The following is a 22,172-nucleotide window of genomic DNA, read 5'->3' on the forward strand; positions in this document are numbered from 1 at the left end:
TGTTTGGCACAGAAACAATTGATTCATGAGAAAATAAAACTGAATAAAAACTGATGAAAATGTAAAGTTTTGGAGCACAAGTGTTGATCAGTAAAATCCACAGCAAACTGCGTTGTGTGTATGTTGTGTGCACGCCCACATGTGCGTCTGCGTACGCCTGTTTGATTTTTTTTGGGGAAAGGATAAAAGGATAAAGACATGTAGCTTTAGCAGTCCGCTGACTTGTGGTTATCTCCGTCCTGCTTGGACAGAGGAGACATAGCCTCTCCTTCCTCTTCGCTGCTGCTGCTGCCGCCAAGCTCCGGATACACCACCACACAAAACTTCTGGCCCAAGTAAGTCATCTTGCCTGGAAGAAGAGAGAGCGACACAGAGGCATGATGAGCTTTCTGATGATGTAATAACAGTGTGAGTGTGTATGAGTGGAATTTACATTAGATCTGTAATTAACTAAATTAGTCGATTAGATGATTGCCATCTTAAAAAAATATAAAAATGATCTGATTCTAGCTTCTGAAATGTGAATATTTGAATATATCTTTGGGTTATGGACTGATATGGATAAAATAAGACATTTGAGGACATTGCCATGAGCTTTGGGAAACACTGATTAACATTTTTTACCATTTTCTGACATTTTACAGACCAAACTATTAATATATTCATTGAGAAATCAACCGATAATAAAAAACATTCATTAGTTGGAGCCCTAATATAAATATTATCACTTTGGTTAGTTAACAGCATATGATTCAACTGCCAACATTAACTTTTCCCTAAAATAGGACAAATCATACCAATATTTCACCATTTTCCCAGATAGCAAAATTCTTTTGGCCCATATCTGGCCCACACCTGACATGTTCATCCGGCCCACATACAGCATGGAATGATGGCACTTGGGCGGTCCACTCATGTTTGCCAAAAGTGGGCCATAACCAAGCCATCACAATGCCAGATGTCAACCAAAAACACACCAAATAAACCAGTTCGGCCAAGACTGGCCCAAATATGTTTCAACAAAGGTGGGCCAAGTATGTTTCCTTATATGTGGGCCTCTTTAGGCTCACATCCGGATTAGTCATTGCCATACTTGCCATATTTCGGCCAAAGATGGGCCATATTCGTTTTGTGATATTTGGCCCAAATGTAGCATTTACTACATGGGCCAGTTTAGGTTCACGTCTGTTTTGTCCGGGCCAGAAGAATGCCTACAGTGCCGGATCATTGCCTCAAGTGGCCCACATTCGCATGCTATCTGGGTTTAATCCCACTTTCTGTATAAAATCATTAGAAGTATGTATATAATACCACTCCTATGTTGTGCATTTTAAGTATGCAGCTAGAGCTTGGAGGCTTAGTTTAGCTTAACATTAAGACTAGAAGCATGACTTTAAGACTAGCAGATGTAAAAAATTTCACCCGTGACTCTGATAAGCCAACTTACCAACGACAGCGTCAAAGCACTGTGGCTTGTTGTCCCAGTAGACTCCCAGGAAATAGACGGGGACGCCAGTGAGCATGATGGCCAGGCCGATGCCACACACCACGGGCTCAGAGTAAAGGGAGAAGATGAGCAGGAAGGCCCAGAAGATGAGGTAAATGACGGGCCATATCAGGCTGATCTGGAAAAGAGAACAAAGGAAAGATATTTAACACTCATGTCAAGAGAGCACTTCAGTATTTTCTCTCTCTTTGAACATGCAAATGCTTGATTTGCTTTGTGTTTGATTCATTCTGTATCAGTAATGACTTGAATCCTGCATGAATGAGTAGCAGACTCTACGGTTTTGAAACTGCATCTATCTTTAATAAAAATCTTTTCTAGAAACAAAAAAAGCACTGTAGATGCCGATAACATCAATAACTTTGACCCAGTTTCCATGTTTGTTAAAAAACTACTTTTAACTACACTCAGACTTTACTGTCTCCAGTTCTGTTTCCTCAAAAAATTTCAACCTGACTTCCACGCCAAAAAAAGCAGAGATGGCTCTCCTTAAAATAATAAATCATCAGAAAACATGTATTCTACCTACCTCTACTTATAATACCTCTAGACTACTGCAAACACATTTCATTGCACCTTTAAGTATGAAATGAGCTATATAAATAAAGTTTATTACTATTATTATTGTTATTATAAGACGACAAACACAGCTAACCACCTAGGCCTGAATATAAGTAAAAAGGAGCAAAGCGTGCATCTTATCGTGCATCAAACACCATTAACTGACATCATTATTTGCATAGTTTGACTAAGGTGAGATATTAACACTGAAAACATACCTTGATTGGCCGGTGCATGTCGGGCTGCTTGTAACGCAGGACAATCTGCCCGGCGACAGTGACTCCGTAGAAGAGGTAGTTGATGAAGCCCACGTAGTTGATGAGCGTGTACATGTCACTGGTGCACAGCATGAGAAGGGTGGACAGACACTGGATGGGGGGAAGAAGAAGAAGAGAAAAAAAAGAAAGAAAAGGAAGGTGAGAGACAGTTTGTGGTTCATACGTCCAGATGCTGAGTATCAAAAGAGACTGAATATGATGAATCTGATGGAGATGCTGCAAGATGAAGATGTGCAGTGGTTGGAGCAGTAGGTGTACTCACTGTGAAGAGCAGAGCTGGGATGGGAGTACAGCGTTTCACATGAATCATGGCCAGCAGACTGGGGAGATGTCCCTCTCTGGCTCCAGCGAAGAACAATCTGCAAAAGACGGAAAGAAAAGAAAAAATCAGTCACTGTACATCCACATATTATATGATGAAAATGAAAGACTACACTGGGGAGGGATCTTTAACATGAGGATGACAAGGAAATAAGAAAGTTTAAAAGGCTTAAAATGTTAGTTAATAATTACAGTAAGTACATTGAGTACATGTCAGATGGACTGTAAAGACTTTAAAATGAGATATAATATATTAGGTAGTATATCAACTCTAATACCAGCTGTGAAATACCCAACCTACACATGGTAGATACCACATATTGGCTGTTTGTGGTTGTGAACATCATTGAAACCAATATCTGATAAGCAAATCTTGAGGAAAACTCACTTATGTTTGCTTAAAAAGAATATATTTACTATTTAAAGGTGATTTTGGCAGGATTTTGACTAGGATACAGAAGCAAATCAGCCAGAAAAATGCTGATAATGCGTATTCTTGAGCCAGGTGATGATTTTGATGCACCATCTGTTAAAATGAGCCCTTTAAAGTCATTCTACTCCAGTGACATTGCACCAAACAGCTTGAACCTAGGTTGAAAGTCACAAACGGGCAAACTAACCGTGAGGATGTGAAGAGGGAACCGTTGACTCCTCCGAAGGTGGACAGAGCCACAGAGATGGGCATGATCCACGCCATGACGCCCAGCAGCTTCTCACCAAATGTCTGGGATTGGAGGAACGGGAGGATGAGGAAAAAGCAGATGATTAGATGCTTATTTCAAGATGTTTCATTTGATTGATTTATTTTAACTGGCCACTAGAGGGCGACAGAGTTATTCTACTATCAAGGTGTGTGTGTGTGCTCGATTGACGTCACAGTATCAACCTGCATCACAGGCGGACCTACTCACCACGGCAACAGCATTTGAGGCAAGCAGCTCTACGGGGCTCATGGCCGTGACGTAGGCGATGTTGGCGAAGACGTAAACGAAGGTCACGAGGGGGATGGAGATGAAGATGGCACGAGGAAGGTTCCTGGAGAAAATTTAAAAAAAGCAAATGTTTAGTCAACAGAATGGGGAGAGAGAGAGAGAGAGAGAGAGAGAGAGAGAGAGAGAGAGAGAGAGAGAGAGAGAGAGAGAGAGAGAGAGAGAGAGAGAAAGAAGAAGAGAGATGGGGAGGGGGATTTAAAGGAGGAAATTAAAACTGATACCTTGGGAGAGGTTATTAAACTAAATAACTATTAAATGAAAAGTGGAGATTTAAAAAAAGAAGGCAGAGGAAATGAAGAAATAAATCACTTCATACATATTGTTCTAGGTGAGGGGCCAGACATTGGGAATGACATGGGAATTTCTCTCATGCTAAGTTAAATAAATATCAGAGAGCTTTAACAAAAAGGATCAGGGATTAAACTGGGAAGCTTAAACCGGTATGTGACCGCTAATCACTGAAATAGCTACGAGCAGCTTTGAAATCGGCCATATTCCAGTAGCAAGGAGCCTTTTGGGACTGTGGGAAGGTGGTTTTTCTACATACATGAGATGGGAGAGGGTGAAAAAGAGGAAACATACACATAGGGGTCCACCAGCTCTTCTGTGACGTAGTTGAGGAAGTTCCATCCTCCATAGGCGAAGGAGCCTTGTAGGAAAGCTAAAGCTATCAATCCCACATCATACTCCTGGAAGGGCTCGAAGGCGTTGGCGGGCTCCAGCCAGTAGTACTCTCCTGCAGGTGGAGAGGACGATAAATGCAAAAAATTGGGCTCTATATTTCTCTATTAGGTGACGTTTCAGCACAGAAGTTAGGGGATGTTTTGTTTTCCATGCAATCAAGATCAACCATGCTGTTCATTACTTGTGGAAATATCATCAAATGGTCATTAATCCTCCTTTTTCTAATTTAACTATCTCTTTAATTCAGTATCCTAAGTGTTGCTGACGTAAATTTAAATGCCTCTCTCTTCACTTAAGTGGGTCTGTTCTTCATAATTTTCACCGCGGTTTGCTAATGTTGTTTTGCTGAGGGGGTAAACAAAGTCTTTTCCACTAAAGCTCGCTGGAAAGAAAGCCAGATGAAATCCATCACCTAATGCATTCAATGTGTGTAAAACAAGTCGTAAAAGACAATCACTAAATCCATGTAAGGTCATTTGTTTTTGTAAAATAAAAACTGCAATCTCAGAATTGATCAAATAATCTGTTTGGGGGTAAATGTGTAAGTCATCTGAGATCTTTAGGAAACTTTTTTTTTTTTTATCAGAAGATTTCTGGAAAAACTCATGAGGCAGGTTTCCAGGGAGCATTAATGTATGTCTGCCCTGCTTTCTCACACACTGCCCCCCCTAATATATGACCTAAAGTCTACCATCTAATCAGCCAGAGACTGAACTCTTCATTATCTTCTCGCACATAAATCCCCATTTTGTTGTTTCAGAGGCCTATAGTCTGTGTGGCCCCTGAAATAACTGGCCCTCAGCCATGTTGTGACTGCAAACCCACAGAGGCGGGCCGTTATTAGCGATGTGAGTTTTAACCAGAGGGCCTCAGCAACTCACTGACCCATACAGCATCCACGGGGAGCCTATACTGTCCCGAATGACTGAGGATGGCCCCCGTGACCGCAGTTTTTTTCAGAGAGACAGAAAAACCAGGTATGGCGTCGGTAAGCTTACCCTTGCAGATCTGCACGAGGCCCATGATGATGATGAGGGCGAGGGCCAGAAGCTTGCCGGCTGTGAAGATGTCCTGCACCCTGGTGGCCCACCTCACACTGGAGCAGTTCACCCACGTCAGCAGCACTACACACAAAAACAGTTAGTTAGTTAGTTAGTGCTTATTTCATAGAAACACACATTTAAACACTCATTACCTCTTAGAATCGTGTTTTTTAACTAGCTTTAAGTTGCTAAAACCATCTTGTTCCACATACTATATGACATTATCACTTATATTTTGTATTTTAAGCTTGTTACAACTGTTTTTTAAATAAACGCACCATTTCACCAGATATTTTGCTTGTCATGTGCATCATTTTATGCAACTTAATACCAAATTTAGCCTCACATTTTTGTATCTTTGTAAGTTTTGAGATCTTTTCTTGAATTTAAAAAGGATATTTGAATAAGGATTGGTTTGTACTGACGGCACTACGTGGTTGGGAAATGATAATAAAAAGATGTCAATGACACTAAAACTAACATGCTGCAATATTTTCTACGCAACATACACTCACTGGTTTATGTGCTGGTTTATTTGCTTTTATTGGTGTTATAAAGCAATGATCACTTTGTAGTAGTAGTACTCTAGATATTGCCCAAGAGAAGAACTTTTGCTGCTGCTGATAAACCTGCACAGCCACGAGAGTTCAAGTCAACAACCTTGAAGTGAACTAATCTCAGGTTAGTGAATGTAGAAAGATTAAAAGCTGCACATTTGAACACGTACTGTATGTGACGTGTCTTAAGATGACAAACGGCAGCGATCTTTGACACTGCTGCTATCTCTCACACCTGACGCCACACATACAGAAGGTGCAGGTTTTCCCTTTCAAAAAGAAAATCGATCATAAAAGATGTAATAATGACATAAAACGGCTTAAAAACCTAAAAATCTATTAATGTAATTCATCACCTGTACCTGGAATAAAACCTCATCACTACATCAACTAGCAGTTATTATTAGAGTGGGTACATATTAATCAATTAGGGGTAGATTATAGTAAATGGACCTTTTATTATTATTATTATTATTCTATGTATTAATATTGATTTGAAGATGCAATATTACATTATTATTGTTTTATGCATTTAAATGGTTACATTACAAGATATATAAATATTTTATAAAGCATAATAACTTAAAGTAAAGTCGATTGAATATTTTAAGTTATGATTTATGGCTAACCCTTCATTACATAGACTATTGTGCACATTTGTTACATTTTGCATACAAGTTTTGGAGTTTTTAGTCTAATTAACAAACACAAGGGGATTTCATGTCACGGTTTTCTGATTTGATACGACAAGATACACACAAACAAGCCTGCCATAGCTGAGAAATGACAAGTTGAAGGCTAAGTGAGTTTGACAGTGATGGATAAAGTCCTAGGTCTGCTCCTTTAGATTATCTTCATAATGTTTTATACACCAAACTCCATCTGTATGGCATTTAACAATTTTTAAAAAAGTCTTAAGAAATGCTGTTTAACACTCTTCAACTAGAGACTGACTAGACACAGGGTACAACAGGCCAGCGGGTTCAGGCCAATAGGGTGCCATTAAATAATAGGCCCGTTGGACTCTGTGGGATTAAGTTCATCACATTAAATAACTCTGAACTGAGCTGCAGGGGACCAGGGCAGATGCACATTAACAGGCGTGCGCTGATATGCACATACATGTACTGTAGACGACGGTGTATAGGCACACACACAGTTTCAAACAAAGCACACAATAAACAGGCTTAGCGTGTTTGTGGTTGTTGTCCTGGTGAGGTGTACGGAGCTTTAAGGTTGGTCGGTAGGTGTTTTAAAGAGGGGAAACGCCGGGAAAGGAACTGAACTGCCTGGATGACTCACAAACAACATTACCGCAGTAGACAGAATAAGAGTTGCGGTGAGAGAGACAGCGACAGAAACAACAGGAAATGAGAGAGTGTGTGTAAACCAGTCAGCTTATGATCTCATTTGAGTACTGTATACACAAACACACGGACACGATGAACTATAATATAACTGATTGATCCTCATGAAGCTGCCAGTAAACAAGTCTTAAAGCTCTTAACTCCACCACCAGTAAACAAAGTAGTTTAAGGAATCTTTCACCGCTGCATACCATTACAGTAACAACATAACTACTCTTCTTTGTTGATTGGAAGGCTGCGGGTAAACACTTGAAGGGACATTCTCCGAGCTCAGCTCTGGGGCCACTCAGCTGAGTACACAAAATGTAATGTTATGTGTGTGTGTGTGTGCGTGTGTGTGTGTGTGTGTGTGTGTGTGTGAGAGGAACTTGCTGAGTTAACTACAAGCATGGAGGAAATGATGACAGAGTTATGACCTCGCACTCCGCCATCTGTAGGAAGAGATGGACCCCATAGAGAATCACCCCCGCAATGTGTTTTGAATAGTAAACCTTGGAAAACCTTTTGCTCTGCACACCAGAATCCATTTTGACTGTTGCTAAATCTGGTTTGACTGGATTTATAAGCAAATAGGTAAAATTATATCCTACATACTCTTATGTGATCTCCTGCTAAGGCCACATTTGGGTCAGGGGAAATGGTTAACCTCTCACCCACTTTTCCCCTGAATAACAACAGCAAAACACGGATGAAACATCTTTAAAAAAAAAAAACAGCAACAAAAAAGCTGCCAGACAACATCTGTCTAAATGACTCAGGGGAGATGCTGAATCACTCTGCTGGCTCGGCCAATCAGAAATCTTTTCAGCATCAAAACAAACGAGTTAGGCAATAAAATGACTGCTAGTAGTTCTTGTCAGAACACTTTTCGAAGACAGGTAAATGTAGGTCAATGTCAATGCAAACACTATTATATATTCAGAGACAAGTTTGTACAAGCTTGTTAATTTATTACCACCACCGACAAGGAGGCTGTGTTTTAGTTTCACAAGCAGATTGGATGTCAATGAAGTTTACTATTAAGCTAAGCCATGAGGAGAAGTCATTCGTTTTTCATGTGGATAGGACCCAAAAGGTCAAACAGGCGGCCATTTGTTGGGCATTTTATGTTTTCACGTATTTTCAAAATCGTTGCAGCTCTACTTAAATGAATCACGCGACTACCACATTCATATGATACATCATATCTGTCAAAATGTTTTTGGCAGAGGCGATTAAATAGTAGCTCTTTTGGTTCACAGAGTACAAATGTGTTTGTGCATGCCTTTGGAAAGTGAGGTTTTTACATTGGGGCGGCCAACTGGGCCCATCTGCCTGTGAACAGCATGTCGCACGACATCAAGGGTGCATTCCAACTCTAGAAAAAAAAAACATTTCTAGAAGATGAATCTAAAGAATTCAGCTGTAGGTGATACAAAGGCACATGAATGACACATGGCGACTTGACACTCCCAAACAAAAACCTAATACCTGGCATCACCTTTTATTAACTGATGAATTGCGCTTAAGCATGACAGCTCCAGTTCCTCCAGTTCCTAAGAGCTGTTAGCTAATATGACAGTCAACAAAACCAGTTTCCTTTGAAACCTTCCGGGATAATATTTGAGTGAAATGTACTCTAAAAAGTTTTCAGAACTTGCAGAAATGACACAGATCTTTTTCTTCCCCCTTCTTGACTGCTTGAAAACATTTGGTTGTGGTTTTAACGGAGGCTACAAAACCTAAACTTCAATGCAGTAGCAGGAGTTATTAGGCTGCAGCTCTCATATTTATGTCACTAAAAACAACAACTATGGAAAACACATGAAAACACCTTAGTGTGTTAGTGTTAGAGAATTATCAGATAACACTCTGAATTTGAAATTGTACACAAGCTTTGCTCCACAGAAATGCTCACACACAGACAATGAACACACTTATTCCCCCGTGTCTCTCTCGCTGTCTGAAGTCTGCCTGCAGTATGTGACGAGTGTGTGTGAAGTTTGTCGAGGCATTCAAATCAACAACTGTCATGCCAGCGCCAACACATTTATCCATTTGTCTTCACACATTCACTGCTCACTGCTACACTCCTCTAGTGGCTCTGCTATCTCGTTTATTATCTTGCTTTCTGGGGGTTAAATATCAGAGGAGCTTCAGAAAAGGACACAGACCGACATAGAGCGGATAAATTGAGCCGTAATTCAACCAAACTGTGACTGCTATAATTATCTGGCCAGTTATAGACAGCTTTGATGATTCAAGTACTTTAATGTTCAGTCTTACATCTATAACTGTGTTGGCATTAACAAAATTGAGCATAAAAAATAAACTTATTCTTCTGCTTTTCTCCAATATTTGCTTCTTTATCATGAACTACTGCATAGTATTTAGGGGAACATTACTTTTTGGCAAAGCTGCTTCCAAATCATAGACATATGCAACCTGCAAGAGGCCAAGTTATACGATGTTTCATAAATGTATAAGCTCCCTTTAGCCTGAACCCTCTCAAACAGAGTCGGGGGGGCTGTCGAAGCATGTTGAAACATTAAAGTTAAGAGATGGAGAGCAGCCTCGAGGGGGAATACAGTTGAAGTGCAGACTTGATTGATTTGATAAAAGAGAGAACAGAGAAGAGAGGGAAACCTTAAGGGAGGGAAACCTTAAGGGTTAAATTTACATGACCGTTAAAGCTGTGCCCTTTGATGATTATTCCTCATCATGACATTAAACACAGCTGACTCAATATTGGTTTAACGGGTATTGCACATATTTATTTTGTAGCTACTATATTGCTCTCTAGTTACAAATGTCCTCACTAGTTTGAATGAATACCTTAACTCCAAAAATGAATTTTGATGAATGAACCTACTTATAGAATAGAAAAGGGAACATTCCTAATAAAGAAGGTATAGTTGAGGTATATTCTGCATTAAGAAACATGTCTGTAGGTGTGTATGTGCGTCACTCACAGAGGCAGACGGCAGCCAGCAGGCGCAGGCCGTTCTCTGGTGGAAAGCAGGTGGGGAAGAGGGGCTGCAGGACGTAGTTGGAGAACGTCAGCGCGATCACAGCCTGGTTGGTCGGGTAGATCACCAGCACGGCGATCCACAGACGCAGGAACCTGGGACAGAAGCGAGAGGGAGGGTGGCACGGTTACAAACGCAGGCGTGGGAGGAACAGCAGGACATCAGGATCAAATATATGGCATACAGAAACACACACACACTGGAGGAAGTACATTACTACAGCACACATATACATCCTTCCATTTACAGATTACCATTCAAAGCAGGTTATTTTTGGTCCGAGGCGACGCAAATGTAAACTTCTATTTCATACTCTGCATTACCTCTCATAGTGTTCATATCCGCTGTCGTCCAGCTATAGAGGAGCTTTGTGATTTTTACTTTTAAATGTACTTTTGTCTTTGTAAAAACATACAAAAGGACTAAAGATAATATCCTTTATGCTTTTATCCTTTTTCTATAGTTATTTATATCATTTCAAAGTGGAATTTCTTTGGGTTTTGGACTGTTGAATAGTCATGAAGGGAAATAAGAGGTCAACTTTGTAAGATTTTTTAAAAACTTTTAAATTAATCAACCTTGCAGCTCTCAATGACATTGAACCCATCCAAAATGATGAATATGAATTTGGTGTTTGAGTCTTTTCTCTATGTGATCTCTTAAAAAAATCTACTTAAAATGGGCATGACTTAAGATTAACCTACTATACTCCTTCTATAAAATCTGCATTGATTGTCGCCCAGTAAATGGATAATCATATCTGTGCTCTCAATGAGTCTGACACAAACACATGTTCACTGTGTTAGAAGCTGACAGGATGAGTCACACTAATCTTATCTCAAGCATTCGTCAATAGTAACACTGACGCTCACTGAAACTGCACTAACCGACAAATACAGGCGGGAAAAAGAGAACGAGAGGAGGAGGGGGGGAGGGGGGGGCAGCTCGGGGCTTTAGTCGGGTGATGCAGGAGGGACCGGGCGTGCGTTTTTTGCACCAAATTCCACGAAAGCTTACAGAGGGATCATTACACCTGACTGCGTTAACGGAATTGTGTCTCGTTGGAATGTGTGTATGTGGGTGTGAGTGTGTGTGTGTGTGTGTGTGTGTGTGTGTGTGTGTGTGTGTGTGTGTGTGTGTGTGTTTAAAGTGAAAAAACGCGGGCTCGAGCTGCTTGAAGTATTTAATTGGACAGCAACGTTGTGAACTAAATTCCCAAAATAGGAAGTACTACTCTGTCGATTTAGTTTGTTCTACTTTACAATTTGTGGGTGAGGGTTACTCTTCATTTAACAAAGAAACACTGTACTTTTACTCTTTTAACATATGATAAACTCAGATTATATGATTATATGATACAACTAAATAAAAATGCTAGTATAGGGCTTAGTAGTAGTATAGTAGTTTGATGTGGTTTCAATATTAAGATGCAGCTTGCAGGTTAACGTATCCATAATTGATAACGCTCTGAAAGGAGTCCTTCTGCATAATACATGCTTTCACTTCAACATATAGGGCTGATATTGTGCAATAATGTGGTTTTACTAAAGAATAATGCTTCCTGTTTTGTTGTTTTGACAGAACCAACAGAGCAAAACCTCAAAGATATTCATATTACTGTGGTAGAAGAAAAACAGCAGTTATTCACATTCAAGGGCCTAAAACTAGCAGCATATTTGGCATTTTTGCTTCAGAAGATAGTTTAAATAATTTATTACAATAACTAGTTTTACTATACTTCTCCCTGCACTGGTAGACACACACTAATGACATAGTTTAGCTCATGCAAAAACGCACAGGCATTATCAGTAGGTTCCCTTTTAAAATCATTTAAATGTTGGTTTTACATCACTCCAACAATCAGCCTTCATTAATCTAACGTAACAAAGAACCTTTGTTCTTGAAACGTTGTCCATTCAAGTTTGTGTCTGAGCACACACATTTACGAGCTTTTCCCTTTTCCTACGAACACTCGCCTTGGCCCAGCTGTGACAAAGTGATGCAAGTATTTCCGTCACTCCAGTTATTGACCTACTCTCACAACCAAACCCCTCCGACGCCCACCTACACACACATAGGGATAAAAGGAGCGGGACAACAAAAACAAACACCCCTTGAATTAAGTTTATTTCTCTGAGACAAGAGGGCACGGGGGAAGCGGTGCGGCCCCCGCGACACTTCAAACTGAGCATCTGAAGCAACGGACAACAAAGTCTCTGGAGGTAAAAGTTCACTGATGTGTATTGATAGCTACCATACAAAGGGACAAAAACAATCATTGGCTGTTTTGTCTGGGTGAATTCCTCTCCCAAAATACCCCAATAATATGTATCCTTGTGATAGTTGAAAAAACAATGGTCTAATCTGTGTTTACAGTCTGGGCAAAGGCACAGTGTGTGAAATGTACGGTAACAAACGATATTGTTTTGCTAGGAAATTAACTTAGCATGGTTCCCAAGCATTTACTGTAAGCGCTGTTACCTTAAAGCTTACCGTTACCATTCATGGATGAACGGAAGAGGGCGGTGTGCTCCTCATACTTCAAGGAAATTGAATTCAAAAGTAGCAGCAGCAGTTTGACATTTCGACTGCTGCCGGTTTAATATTGTTCTGCTACATTCACCTTCATCTGCACTTCAGTACCAGCTAAAGACCCCCTGCTTTAGATCAAGATGTCTGACCTACATGAGCAGGCTCATCCACCAGGATAAACAGAGGAATCTAGACATGTTGGTATGCTCACCTAAATCCTTGTCAAATTAACTTTGATTGTTTGAGAGGCCCCCTTCTTCTTGAAAACTGGGTCATATACTTCACAGACAGTACGTTTGACCAGGGTCGACTGGTGTTTTATCAGACCCTAGTGACCCGAGACTCCAAACCCCCCCCCCCCCCAAAACTCTGCCCTTAAAAGTGAGGAGTTTAAATCTATCATTGGCAAATATGTGATGCCTATAAATAAATAAAATGTGTTCTTATGAAAAAGAGCCTTTAACACATAAAAATCTCTCTTTTGCAGTAAAGACAAACCTCCTGATCAAAATTTCTAAATGTCAACTCCACAACACAAAACGTTACCCAGAGAACCCACAAACTGGTTGCTTCCTGGATGTGGTACATAATAAGTCAGCCTGCTTTGATGTATTGAACTTCCTGAGTCAAATCAGATCTTCAAATGTAGATGTAAACACACTCAAAATCCCCTTTGGATGTTCCCACTCAGAGCGAGACCACATACACACGACTGAAACTGTCAAGTGTTTGCTCACCCAGCCAGCCCTCCAAAGATGTCCTTGACGTAGGAGTAGTCTCCTCCTGATTTGGGGATGGTGACGCCCAATTCAGCGTAGCACAGCGCCCCGATGGCGGTGATGACTCCCGTGATGATCCAGACGATCAGGGCCACGCCCACCGAGCTGGCGTTCTCCATCACTCCCTTCGGACTAACGAAAATACCTGAGCCGATGATGTTACCTGTTGGAGGGAACAGAGAGAGGTGTCAGTTTGTGTGTTTTGTTGTAGGTGTGAGAACAACTACAAGTGCAAAGTAGCTTTTTACTTTTAAAATAATCATGAATTCTGTTTTCATGTCAGTAGATATTCAAAAATATCACAAAACAAGGGGACAATACCAAATGTAACTTTGTTGGCATCCATTTGAAAAACAATCAACTCACTCTTGTGTAAACCATTACAATGGAAAAGGTGGATAGTGTGCATAGTGAGACACCTCTAGACAACTGGAGCTGCAACGATTAGTCAATTAATCAATTGACAGAAAACAAATCTATTTAGAGAACTGAATAATGGTTTGGTCCATTTTTTAAGCAAAAATTCTAAAACTTGGCGAGTTGCAGCTCCTTGAGTGACAGGATTTGAAGCTTTTCTGTTTAATACATGATAGTAAATTGAATATCTTTGGGTTTTGACTGTTGATCAGACCAAGACATTTGAGGATGTAACGACAAAGGAATTTTTCGCTATAATGATTATTAGCTGCAGCCTTACACCCAACCCCAGTTTTGTTCAGTGTAGGTACAGAATGACGCAAAGTTTCAACCAACAAGGTCAAAAAGTCTCTTTGATAAGAAAATCCATATATCATGTAAATAGGTTAAGAAATATGTGTCACGTATGTTTTGCATGGGGTACGACTTTTTCATTAGGACACGTTTGTTGATGCATTTTGTATTATGTGATGGCCTATATATATTATATATGCAGTTCTACAGTGCATTTAAATCAGTCTTCACAATTGTTGAATTTCACAACACATTCATGCACGTTTCATGTCTGTTAAATGGTTTTGAACGAAATGGAAAAAAGTAAAACAGCACATCAAAAACTTGTATTGATGCTTTTAAAAATGGAAGTCAAAAGTGTACATGAATTGTATTTGGTAAGCTCCTTTAAGTTTCCCACTGAGTATACCTTATATATATTCAGAGATCTTAAGTGATTTCCTGTGTTGTATTGAAGTCAGGTAACATTACTTCCCCTTGAGTAGGATTTATCTTTACACCTTCTTCCTCTGTGTAAGAGTATGTATGCTTGTGGTGTGGAGGTTACAATGCACTATAAAAGGAAGACTTTCTTTTTCACTGATGACGTACTGCTGATAGCTTTTCAGGCACAGACAGACAACACAAACAGGAAAAAAAACAAAACAAACTGAACAGGAAAAAAAGAATGCGGTCACGAGAAAAAAAGCGATAAAGCAGGCGGGCCTTCGGGCAAAGCGGAATCTGTAATCTGCTGATTTAGCATCGAGTATGAGGAGATGTAGCAGGACACAGAGTGGGGTGAAAGAGTGCAAAGAGGGAGGAGGGATGAGATGCAGAGGGGGGAGAATAACACCCTGACAGATCCAATGAGCATCAGAGTGCCAGGCAGTTTATACAGGAGCTAAAAGATGGAGGGACGGACGATTGAGTTCTGGTCCCTTGTGAAAGAAACGGCCCAAACCTCCGGACTGATTCCCTCCTGTCTGATGGGCGCCGTGACAAAGCGGAGAGCGGAGGTCAGGAGCCTCCAATCAGATTTAGCTGACTGTGCTCTGCGGCCAATAAAAAGGCGTCTGGGTCAAAGGTTGAAAAGTTTGAATCATAACTGACTGACTGGAGTATATGCTGAGTGGTAAATGACAGGACAAAAGTCAAAGTTATGAAAGAGAGAGTGAAGTTTTACCACTATAACTTGCTATAACTGAAGAAGACAATAAGCAAAAAAGCCGCAACTGCTTTTATCTTGTGTTAGGACTATCACTTAAAGCTTTATTTCCAGTATATAGTATAGTGTTGAAACTAATTGACAAAATTGTAACCATCTGATTATCTGTTTCCATCATTTTTAAGCAAAAACTCCACATATTTGTCACTTCCTGTTTCTTAAATATAGGAATTTTCAACTTTTCAAAATGTTCTATATATAAATTTTTTATCTTTATAAACCAAACGATGAATCAATTAACTGAAGGAAATATGAAAAATGCACGTAATGGTTCTCTTGAATCACTAATTTGAGGAAATGTTGATCATATAACTTTCAGCACTTCAAGTCAAAGGCCAAAAAACTGTCACTGTGCCAAAAACACTGAAGCTGACATGCTCAGCTTTAACAGATACCACATGCATCACATGCGGTTGGCGAGGACATCTTATGTAACTCCAGCTGAAGGTAAAAGATAAAAAGATGACAAAGAGGTCGTCCGTCCCCTGATTACGTTGACACCTTTATGGGAGCAGAGGTCTTTGTTATATGACCTTTGACCTCTGTAGAAAAAAATGGACTCAGCACTTTTTGCCCCCAACAACATGAAAAAAACTTGAGAGATGAGTAAAGGTAACCTGCTGGTTGTGGGGGGTTTGAATGAGGTGGTACTTTAAGTGCATTTATGAGTGAAAGTAAATGTGCACACTTGCATCTTACATGCTGCATGTTCCTGTCATGTGCACCGTCGCATGTGAGTTCGTGAGACATGCTGACTAATGTGGAATCATCAAGTTTCCTGTTCTGCCTTTTGTCTCCAATCAGCTTGTTGCCGAACACTGCTGGTTCTCTCTCCTTCTTTGAAGTTCAAACTTGACCTTCATCTTTGACCAAATGAGCATTTGCAGAAGAAAGAAACAGATAAAAAACTTAAAGATATCCATCATATCTGTCCATTTGTGATGTTTGCCCCCTTATGACAGGATATTTTGATTTCCTTTTCCATGTTCTTTCATAAAGGAAGAGGCTTGGATTCAGACATGCTCTCTCCTCTTACACTGTTTGATGTCGTCTGATAGTGACAGGCTCCAACAGACTCAGACTTCACAAGAAGTATTTTTATGGTTTTAGAGATGCCATTTGCATTGTTTCTAGGATCCATTTTATGATTCATGTCATTAATTTATGATTTTACAACCACATTTGTGCTTAATTCAGCATTTTGTGTTGCCAACTGAATAGTACTACTTATCTTGGGCAGGGTGTATAATTGTGTATAGTGATTTTACTGTTAGCAGTTAATGATTATTGGCATATGAGGAGATTTCTCCATAGAATATTTACTGGAAAACGAAATTATTTTAAACATGTGAAAAGAAAATAATGTGGATTTACATGCAGATACATTTTCTGCAGCTATGTAAAAAAAAAAAAAAAACTAAACCTCCATAGTTTATATTTTTAAATCCTAATAAGAGGAGTCTAAACATGCAAACACTAAACCTGAGAGGAATTAGTTTTTATGTTACTATTTGGGCCTCCTTCACACACAGTTAGAAGCCACGCTGCAGTCACTCACAGCAGCATCAAACTATGAATATTAATGAGTATATGTGCAGCAGAAGCAGCTTAATGATATAACTCTAATCAGTCTTTATAAAGCCCACTAAGATTAGACCTTGCATTTCCTCACAGTGTTAAATCCCTGTTCAAACAGACACCAAGCTGAGGCAACCTGCTGCTTGGCTTTCATCCAGACCCTCTCCCACCCTGCAGGCATGTGTCTGTGTAAGAATGCTAATAATAAAAAGAGGCGGCAACTCCAGCTTTTTTTTCTTCTTTTAAAAAAAAAGAGGTATTTGAATGTAACCAAGATTCATCAATATTCCTGCCAATTAAGAATATAAACTCTGCAGTACAATTCAATTTAAAAGACAAGAAGCTAAAGTGGATATTTAATCAAAGTGATATAAATTTGAAGTCTGTGCAGCAATTACATTACACAAGAAACGGAGTGGAGACCAGCTCAGACATAGCTAAGCCAGGCAGGCTAATAAAACAGCATTATCAGAGTGGGGCCTTCTTCCAAGTGGCTAAACATTCACTTTTAATCCCAATTCGAGGTTTAGCATGTTTAAGATGTGTGTGTGTGTGCGTGTGTGTGTGTGTGTGTGTGTGTGTGTGTGTGTGTGTGTGTGTGTGTGTAGGTGATAAATGTGTGCACTGTACAATAGGCCATAAAACTGTTTGATGTCCTCATGTGCTTGAATCTTTTCATGGAAACCCAGCGGGGCATGTCCAAGAAGCAAAGGATCAGACGTGAGGCTGAGACGAGTCACCTGACCTCACGTTTCTTTCTCCCTTGCACATGATAGTGTGAGCTGAGCAAGCATGAATGAAGGACAAAAGCTCCAGACATGAACAGTCTGGTGACTTTGCCGAGGTCAGTTAACCCTAGGTGGCCATAAAGATCCTTTAAATTGGCATTACCAGATCATACTGGCAACACAGTACGTGATTGTAAGACATTATCAATTGGGGGAGATAAATAAAGTCATTAAATTATATAAACGGTACAGAGATGTTGGCAGCATGTCATTGTTCTGCTCATTTCTGACTTTAATGAGGCAATTTAAAGCTCATAAGTGATGAGTCAATATTTGCCATCATCGGGACGTGATCATTGACCTGTAAAGGTGTGAAAATCCTATCAATAAAAGTGTGTAAATCAAGTAGAAGCGATAAGGATGTTTCAGTACAAGCCTCAAGGATTCAGAGAGTGAGTTACAAAAACTGAGGAGGAACAAAGTCTTCTCAGAGACATTTCAATACCAAAGCTATTCTACACCTCTCCCTTTCTCTGCCTCTTCTCTTTCCAATCTCGTAGCAAACCGCATGGGAATTCCCGCTTGCACACACTCTCACAACCCCCCCCACCCTCCACCTCCCCCTTGTCTTTCCTCCTGTTACCGTGGAAACACATGAATGAATGAGTCATCCCCCTCCCTTTCCCTCATCCTGTCAAGGTCAAAGAGAAAGGCCACACACTGTCCAGACCCACCTGGACAAACCTGCACCATATTTCATCCCCTGTGTGTATTGATCTGTCGCCTGATGGTGTTATCTCGACCTGTTTGTCGATAGCGTTGAATGAAAATGACCGCCCTCACTGTGCTTGACTGGCCTCTGTGCAGCTATGCATTTGTGTCTTTTACCGCCCCCTCCCCTTATGTAGATTATCTCAAGGTTTCAACACTTGAAGTTAACTGATTGTACATAAACTACAAGATAAAGTAATTAGTGACTGTAGGCATTTCTGAGTTCTGTAGTAATGACGTGGCATAAACACACCTCACATACGTTATCTTGTTATAGTGTCAGTGTAAGTGCATGCACGTTTTAAAAAAAAACATTTACTATATAATTTATAAAAATCACATTCAATCTCATGACACACACATATCATGCATGTCACTTAAATATGGAGTCTAGACATCAGCATTACCAAAAAACATACTTTTATACTTTTTAATGCACTTATGTACTTTTGAATGTATTTCAATGCTGAAATGCCACTTAGGAAATATGAGGAGAGTGACAACTGTGCATGTGCTTGTAAGTGAAAATGCATTATCATGTGCAATTACCTCAAAACATGAATCTAAGTTAGAAGTTCATAAAATTGCATGTAAATTGAATTTTGGTGGCTCTCTCTATCAGAATCACTAAAACCTACTCGGCATCTACCCATTTAATCATTGGTAAGTACAGGAGCTGCAGGCCAGTTTGTGACAATCCGCATGCCGCCACTGTGTCCAAGTATGTCATGTGAGCCTACAAGTTGTGCTCTGAATGGGCTAATCCTCTCAGCATCAGAGATGAGTGAGGGTGACGACATCGTCATCATTGGCAAGGGGACACCGAAATGATGAAAGCTTTCACTGATTAACAACTGCAGCTGACTGAGAAGTAGCCAGTTTAATTTAAAAAAAAGAGTTAAGAACAAAGTAGTTTAACATGGGAGTGTATCCAGTTTAGGACAGCACATATCTTTATAGCTGAGCAGTGCAACTAGGCTTTTATGATGTTAAATTTTTAAAGGAATAATGTGTTTTTTCCCCAAAGTAGAAAAACACACACAGGTCTGAATATAGGATATACAGAGTAAGCACATTCTTAGTTATCAGCTATGCAATTTACCTGACCTGTCAATTCCTCATTACAACATCTTTATCTACCCATTTATTGATCATAAACTTCCTACGTGGTGGAATCTGATCAGCTGTTTTATCTTATTAAGGACTGACTGACACACACGTGACACCACACACACCTTCTCCTTTTTGCTTATCCTTTTCCCCCCCTCTGTTTTCTCACTTTTACGCTCAAGCACACACTTTGTCAGACAGTAATGTATTAAAATGTAGGGTGGGTGGGTGTGTGGAGTTGAATAGTTGTGGGGTTGAAATGGTATAACTGGTTGCACCATAAGGCAGATTCTGACTCTGGTAGAAGTGATAATAGCACAGACTTACCAACAATAATACCGCAGGCGCTCACAAGCCCGATTTCCTTCTTGAGCGCAACTCCTCCTCCTCCGGACTCCTTCTCCCCGGCAGCATCCTTGGCTGAGCCCGACGTGCTGGCTCGCTGTCTTGGACCGTCCGTCATGTTGATGTCTGGACCGGCTGGATCTGTCTACCTGGTGGTTTTCTGGCTGTGCTTTTTGTCTTCTCCTCCACCCGATGCTTGTCGTGCACTCGTCTCACGTTGCGCTCGAGCGTCTCCTTGTGCGTAAAACTACGGCACGTGCTGCACTTAGGTGATGTAGAGTTGTTTTTGCGTTGTCAGCAGTCTGTAACAATTGTGATTTTCCAAAAACAAAACAAAAAAAAAAATGAGACAACACGGGGGGGGAAATGCAAAAAAAAAAAAAAGATCTATGTAAATAAATGCAGCTGATGAATGCTTGTCTTCACTTTGACGGTGCAAAATCCGGTTTGCAACTGTAACGTTTTGTTTAAACACTGTTGACAAGCAATTGTCTCTTGTACTGGTGACTGCTTGGTGTCACAGGTGGTGCCACAGGTCGCAGTTTAAAAGCGTATCAAGTCCGATTATCGAGGCAAATGCTCATATTCCAATGGCAGCCTGCCAAAGTGAGGAAAATAACGTAGTCTCTTTACTTTACCTCTGAATTCAGCAATAAGAGGCTCTCAGAAACAAAAACAAAAAGCTGTTCTCAGTGGTTCCTTGTTCCAGGTGTGAGGTGAAGAGACAAAAGCATCCTCTCTGTGCGCAAACACTAACCTCTCCAGCAGTGGCTGAAAAACAAGACTTTTAAAAGTCGTTCAGCTTTGCCTCGTCAACATAGGACCTGCGACCAAGAAAGGTTGTATTTGAGTAAATATACATGTTCTCCCTCATATGGGTTAATATAGCGCCGCCCCCTTCCAGCCTCCCCCCACCCCCTCCGACGCTGAGCTTGTTTTTCCTCCTCCAGCCTTTCTAGGACCCTCCCTCCCCTTTTTTTTCTCAACCATCAGCTGTTCCTCCAAATTCCCTTCTGCTGCTGCACTGTACACCTTCCATATGCAGAAACCACTCCCTCAAAAAGACTGCCTGGAAAACAAGTCACGTTTATGCTGCTTTTTTTCTCTCTGTCTTCTTCTTTCTCTTTACATCCTCCCTGCCTTTTTCTTCTATGTCACTCATATAAGTAGCACACACACTCTCACTCATTCACACTTATTATTCAAGATGCAGCAGTAGCCACAGTCTAAATTTAGCCCTTTCATCGTGACATCACTCCTCACTCTGCATGCTGCAAGACTGCTGGTGTGCTGACACCCAACATGTGTATGTTCACGTTACATGTGATAAAAACCTAGACTCTATATATAGTGTTTTCCAGTCACGCTCATAGTATTGGTTGTTGTTTTACTGAGAAAAAAAACATAACTAACCTCAACCTTTAACCCACTCTGACTCCACATAGAAACAAAAAAATGACCCTTTAATTTAATTTCTGAATCTACATAAATACAAAATGTTTGTCTGTTTTCTGGCCACACAGTGAAAATAGCAGCAGGATCATTTCTGCGTGTTTATTGTGAGAGTGAATCAAACTTCCATCTGCTATCACAACGTTCAACATTGTTTAAAATGCAAATGTTTTATGGACAGTCTTCATTCACTGGCACATGCACATGCACATGCAGGTCTAATGTCCAAGCTGGGAAAACTGAGCAGCAGCTGAAGCTTCCTAAATGCTCGTTGAACTCAGAAATTATGTGATATAATCTGGAGCTTGATGGTGGACAAAATCCACAGCTCTCCTGTGCAGAAATGTGTTTATTTGAAGCTAATATGAAACTCTCCAAATGAAGTAGATATCTTTCAGAGTTACCGTCTCTTTTGAAGATTTCCATGTGATCTGACTAACTCAGATGGCGGAAGTCTCATATTACCTTCAGATAAAGTTAAACAATGACTGTGGAGTTTGGCCTCCATCACTTTACATTGAAAGCGTATTTTAAGGGGATCATTGAACAGCCAGTATGAACAGGAGGAATAATTATGACAAGCAAAACCTATCATGGACACCTGACTGATGTTTTAAAACAGCATTGAAAAATTGTGAACC

General features: G+C 40.3%; 1 protein-coding gene across 1 annotated transcript; it reads right to left on the reverse strand.

The window, feature by feature from the left end:
* Positions 1-167: 167 nt before the first annotated feature.
* Positions 168-20,841, reverse strand: slc7a8a (solute carrier family 7 member 8a). The gene is made up of 12 exons (XM_053342950.1): positions 20,819-20,841; positions 20,062-20,198; positions 13,588-13,792; positions 10,262-10,413; positions 5,342-5,467; positions 4,242-4,395; positions 3,579-3,702; positions 3,288-3,391; positions 2,609-2,705; positions 2,287-2,436; positions 1,448-1,625; positions 168-349 (listed from the first exon to the last, which is right to left on the reverse strand). The coding sequence occupies exons 2-12, from the start codon at positions 20,195-20,197 to the stop codon at positions 207-209; spliced, it is 1,569 nt and encodes a 522-aa protein (XP_053198925.1). The 5' UTR covers position 20,198; positions 20,819-20,841; the 3' UTR covers positions 168-206.
* Positions 20,842-22,172: the final 1,331 nt, after the last annotated feature.

Source organism: Scomber japonicus, chromosome 22, assembly GCF_027409825.1.
Source record: "Scomber japonicus isolate fScoJap1 chromosome 22, fScoJap1.pri, whole genome shotgun sequence".
NCBI classification, from domain to species: Eukaryota; Metazoa; Chordata; class Actinopteri; order Scombriformes; family Scombridae; genus Scomber; species Scomber japonicus.

Bases quoted from the DNA above. Each gene is read 5' to 3' on its own strand.
- slc7a8a (XM_053342950.1), bottom strand. From the start codon at position 20,197: ATGACGGACGGTCCAAGACAGCGAGCCAGCACGTCGGGCTCAGCCAAG. The intron at 4,396-5,341 runs GTAAGCTTACCG...CTCCACCTGCAG, and splicing joins CCTCGTGCAGATCTGCAAGG to GAGAGTACTACTGGCTGGAG. The intron at 350-1,447 runs GTAAGTTGGCTT...CTCTTCTTCCAG, and splicing joins GTGCTTTGACGCTGTCGTTG to GCAAGATGACTTACTTGGGC.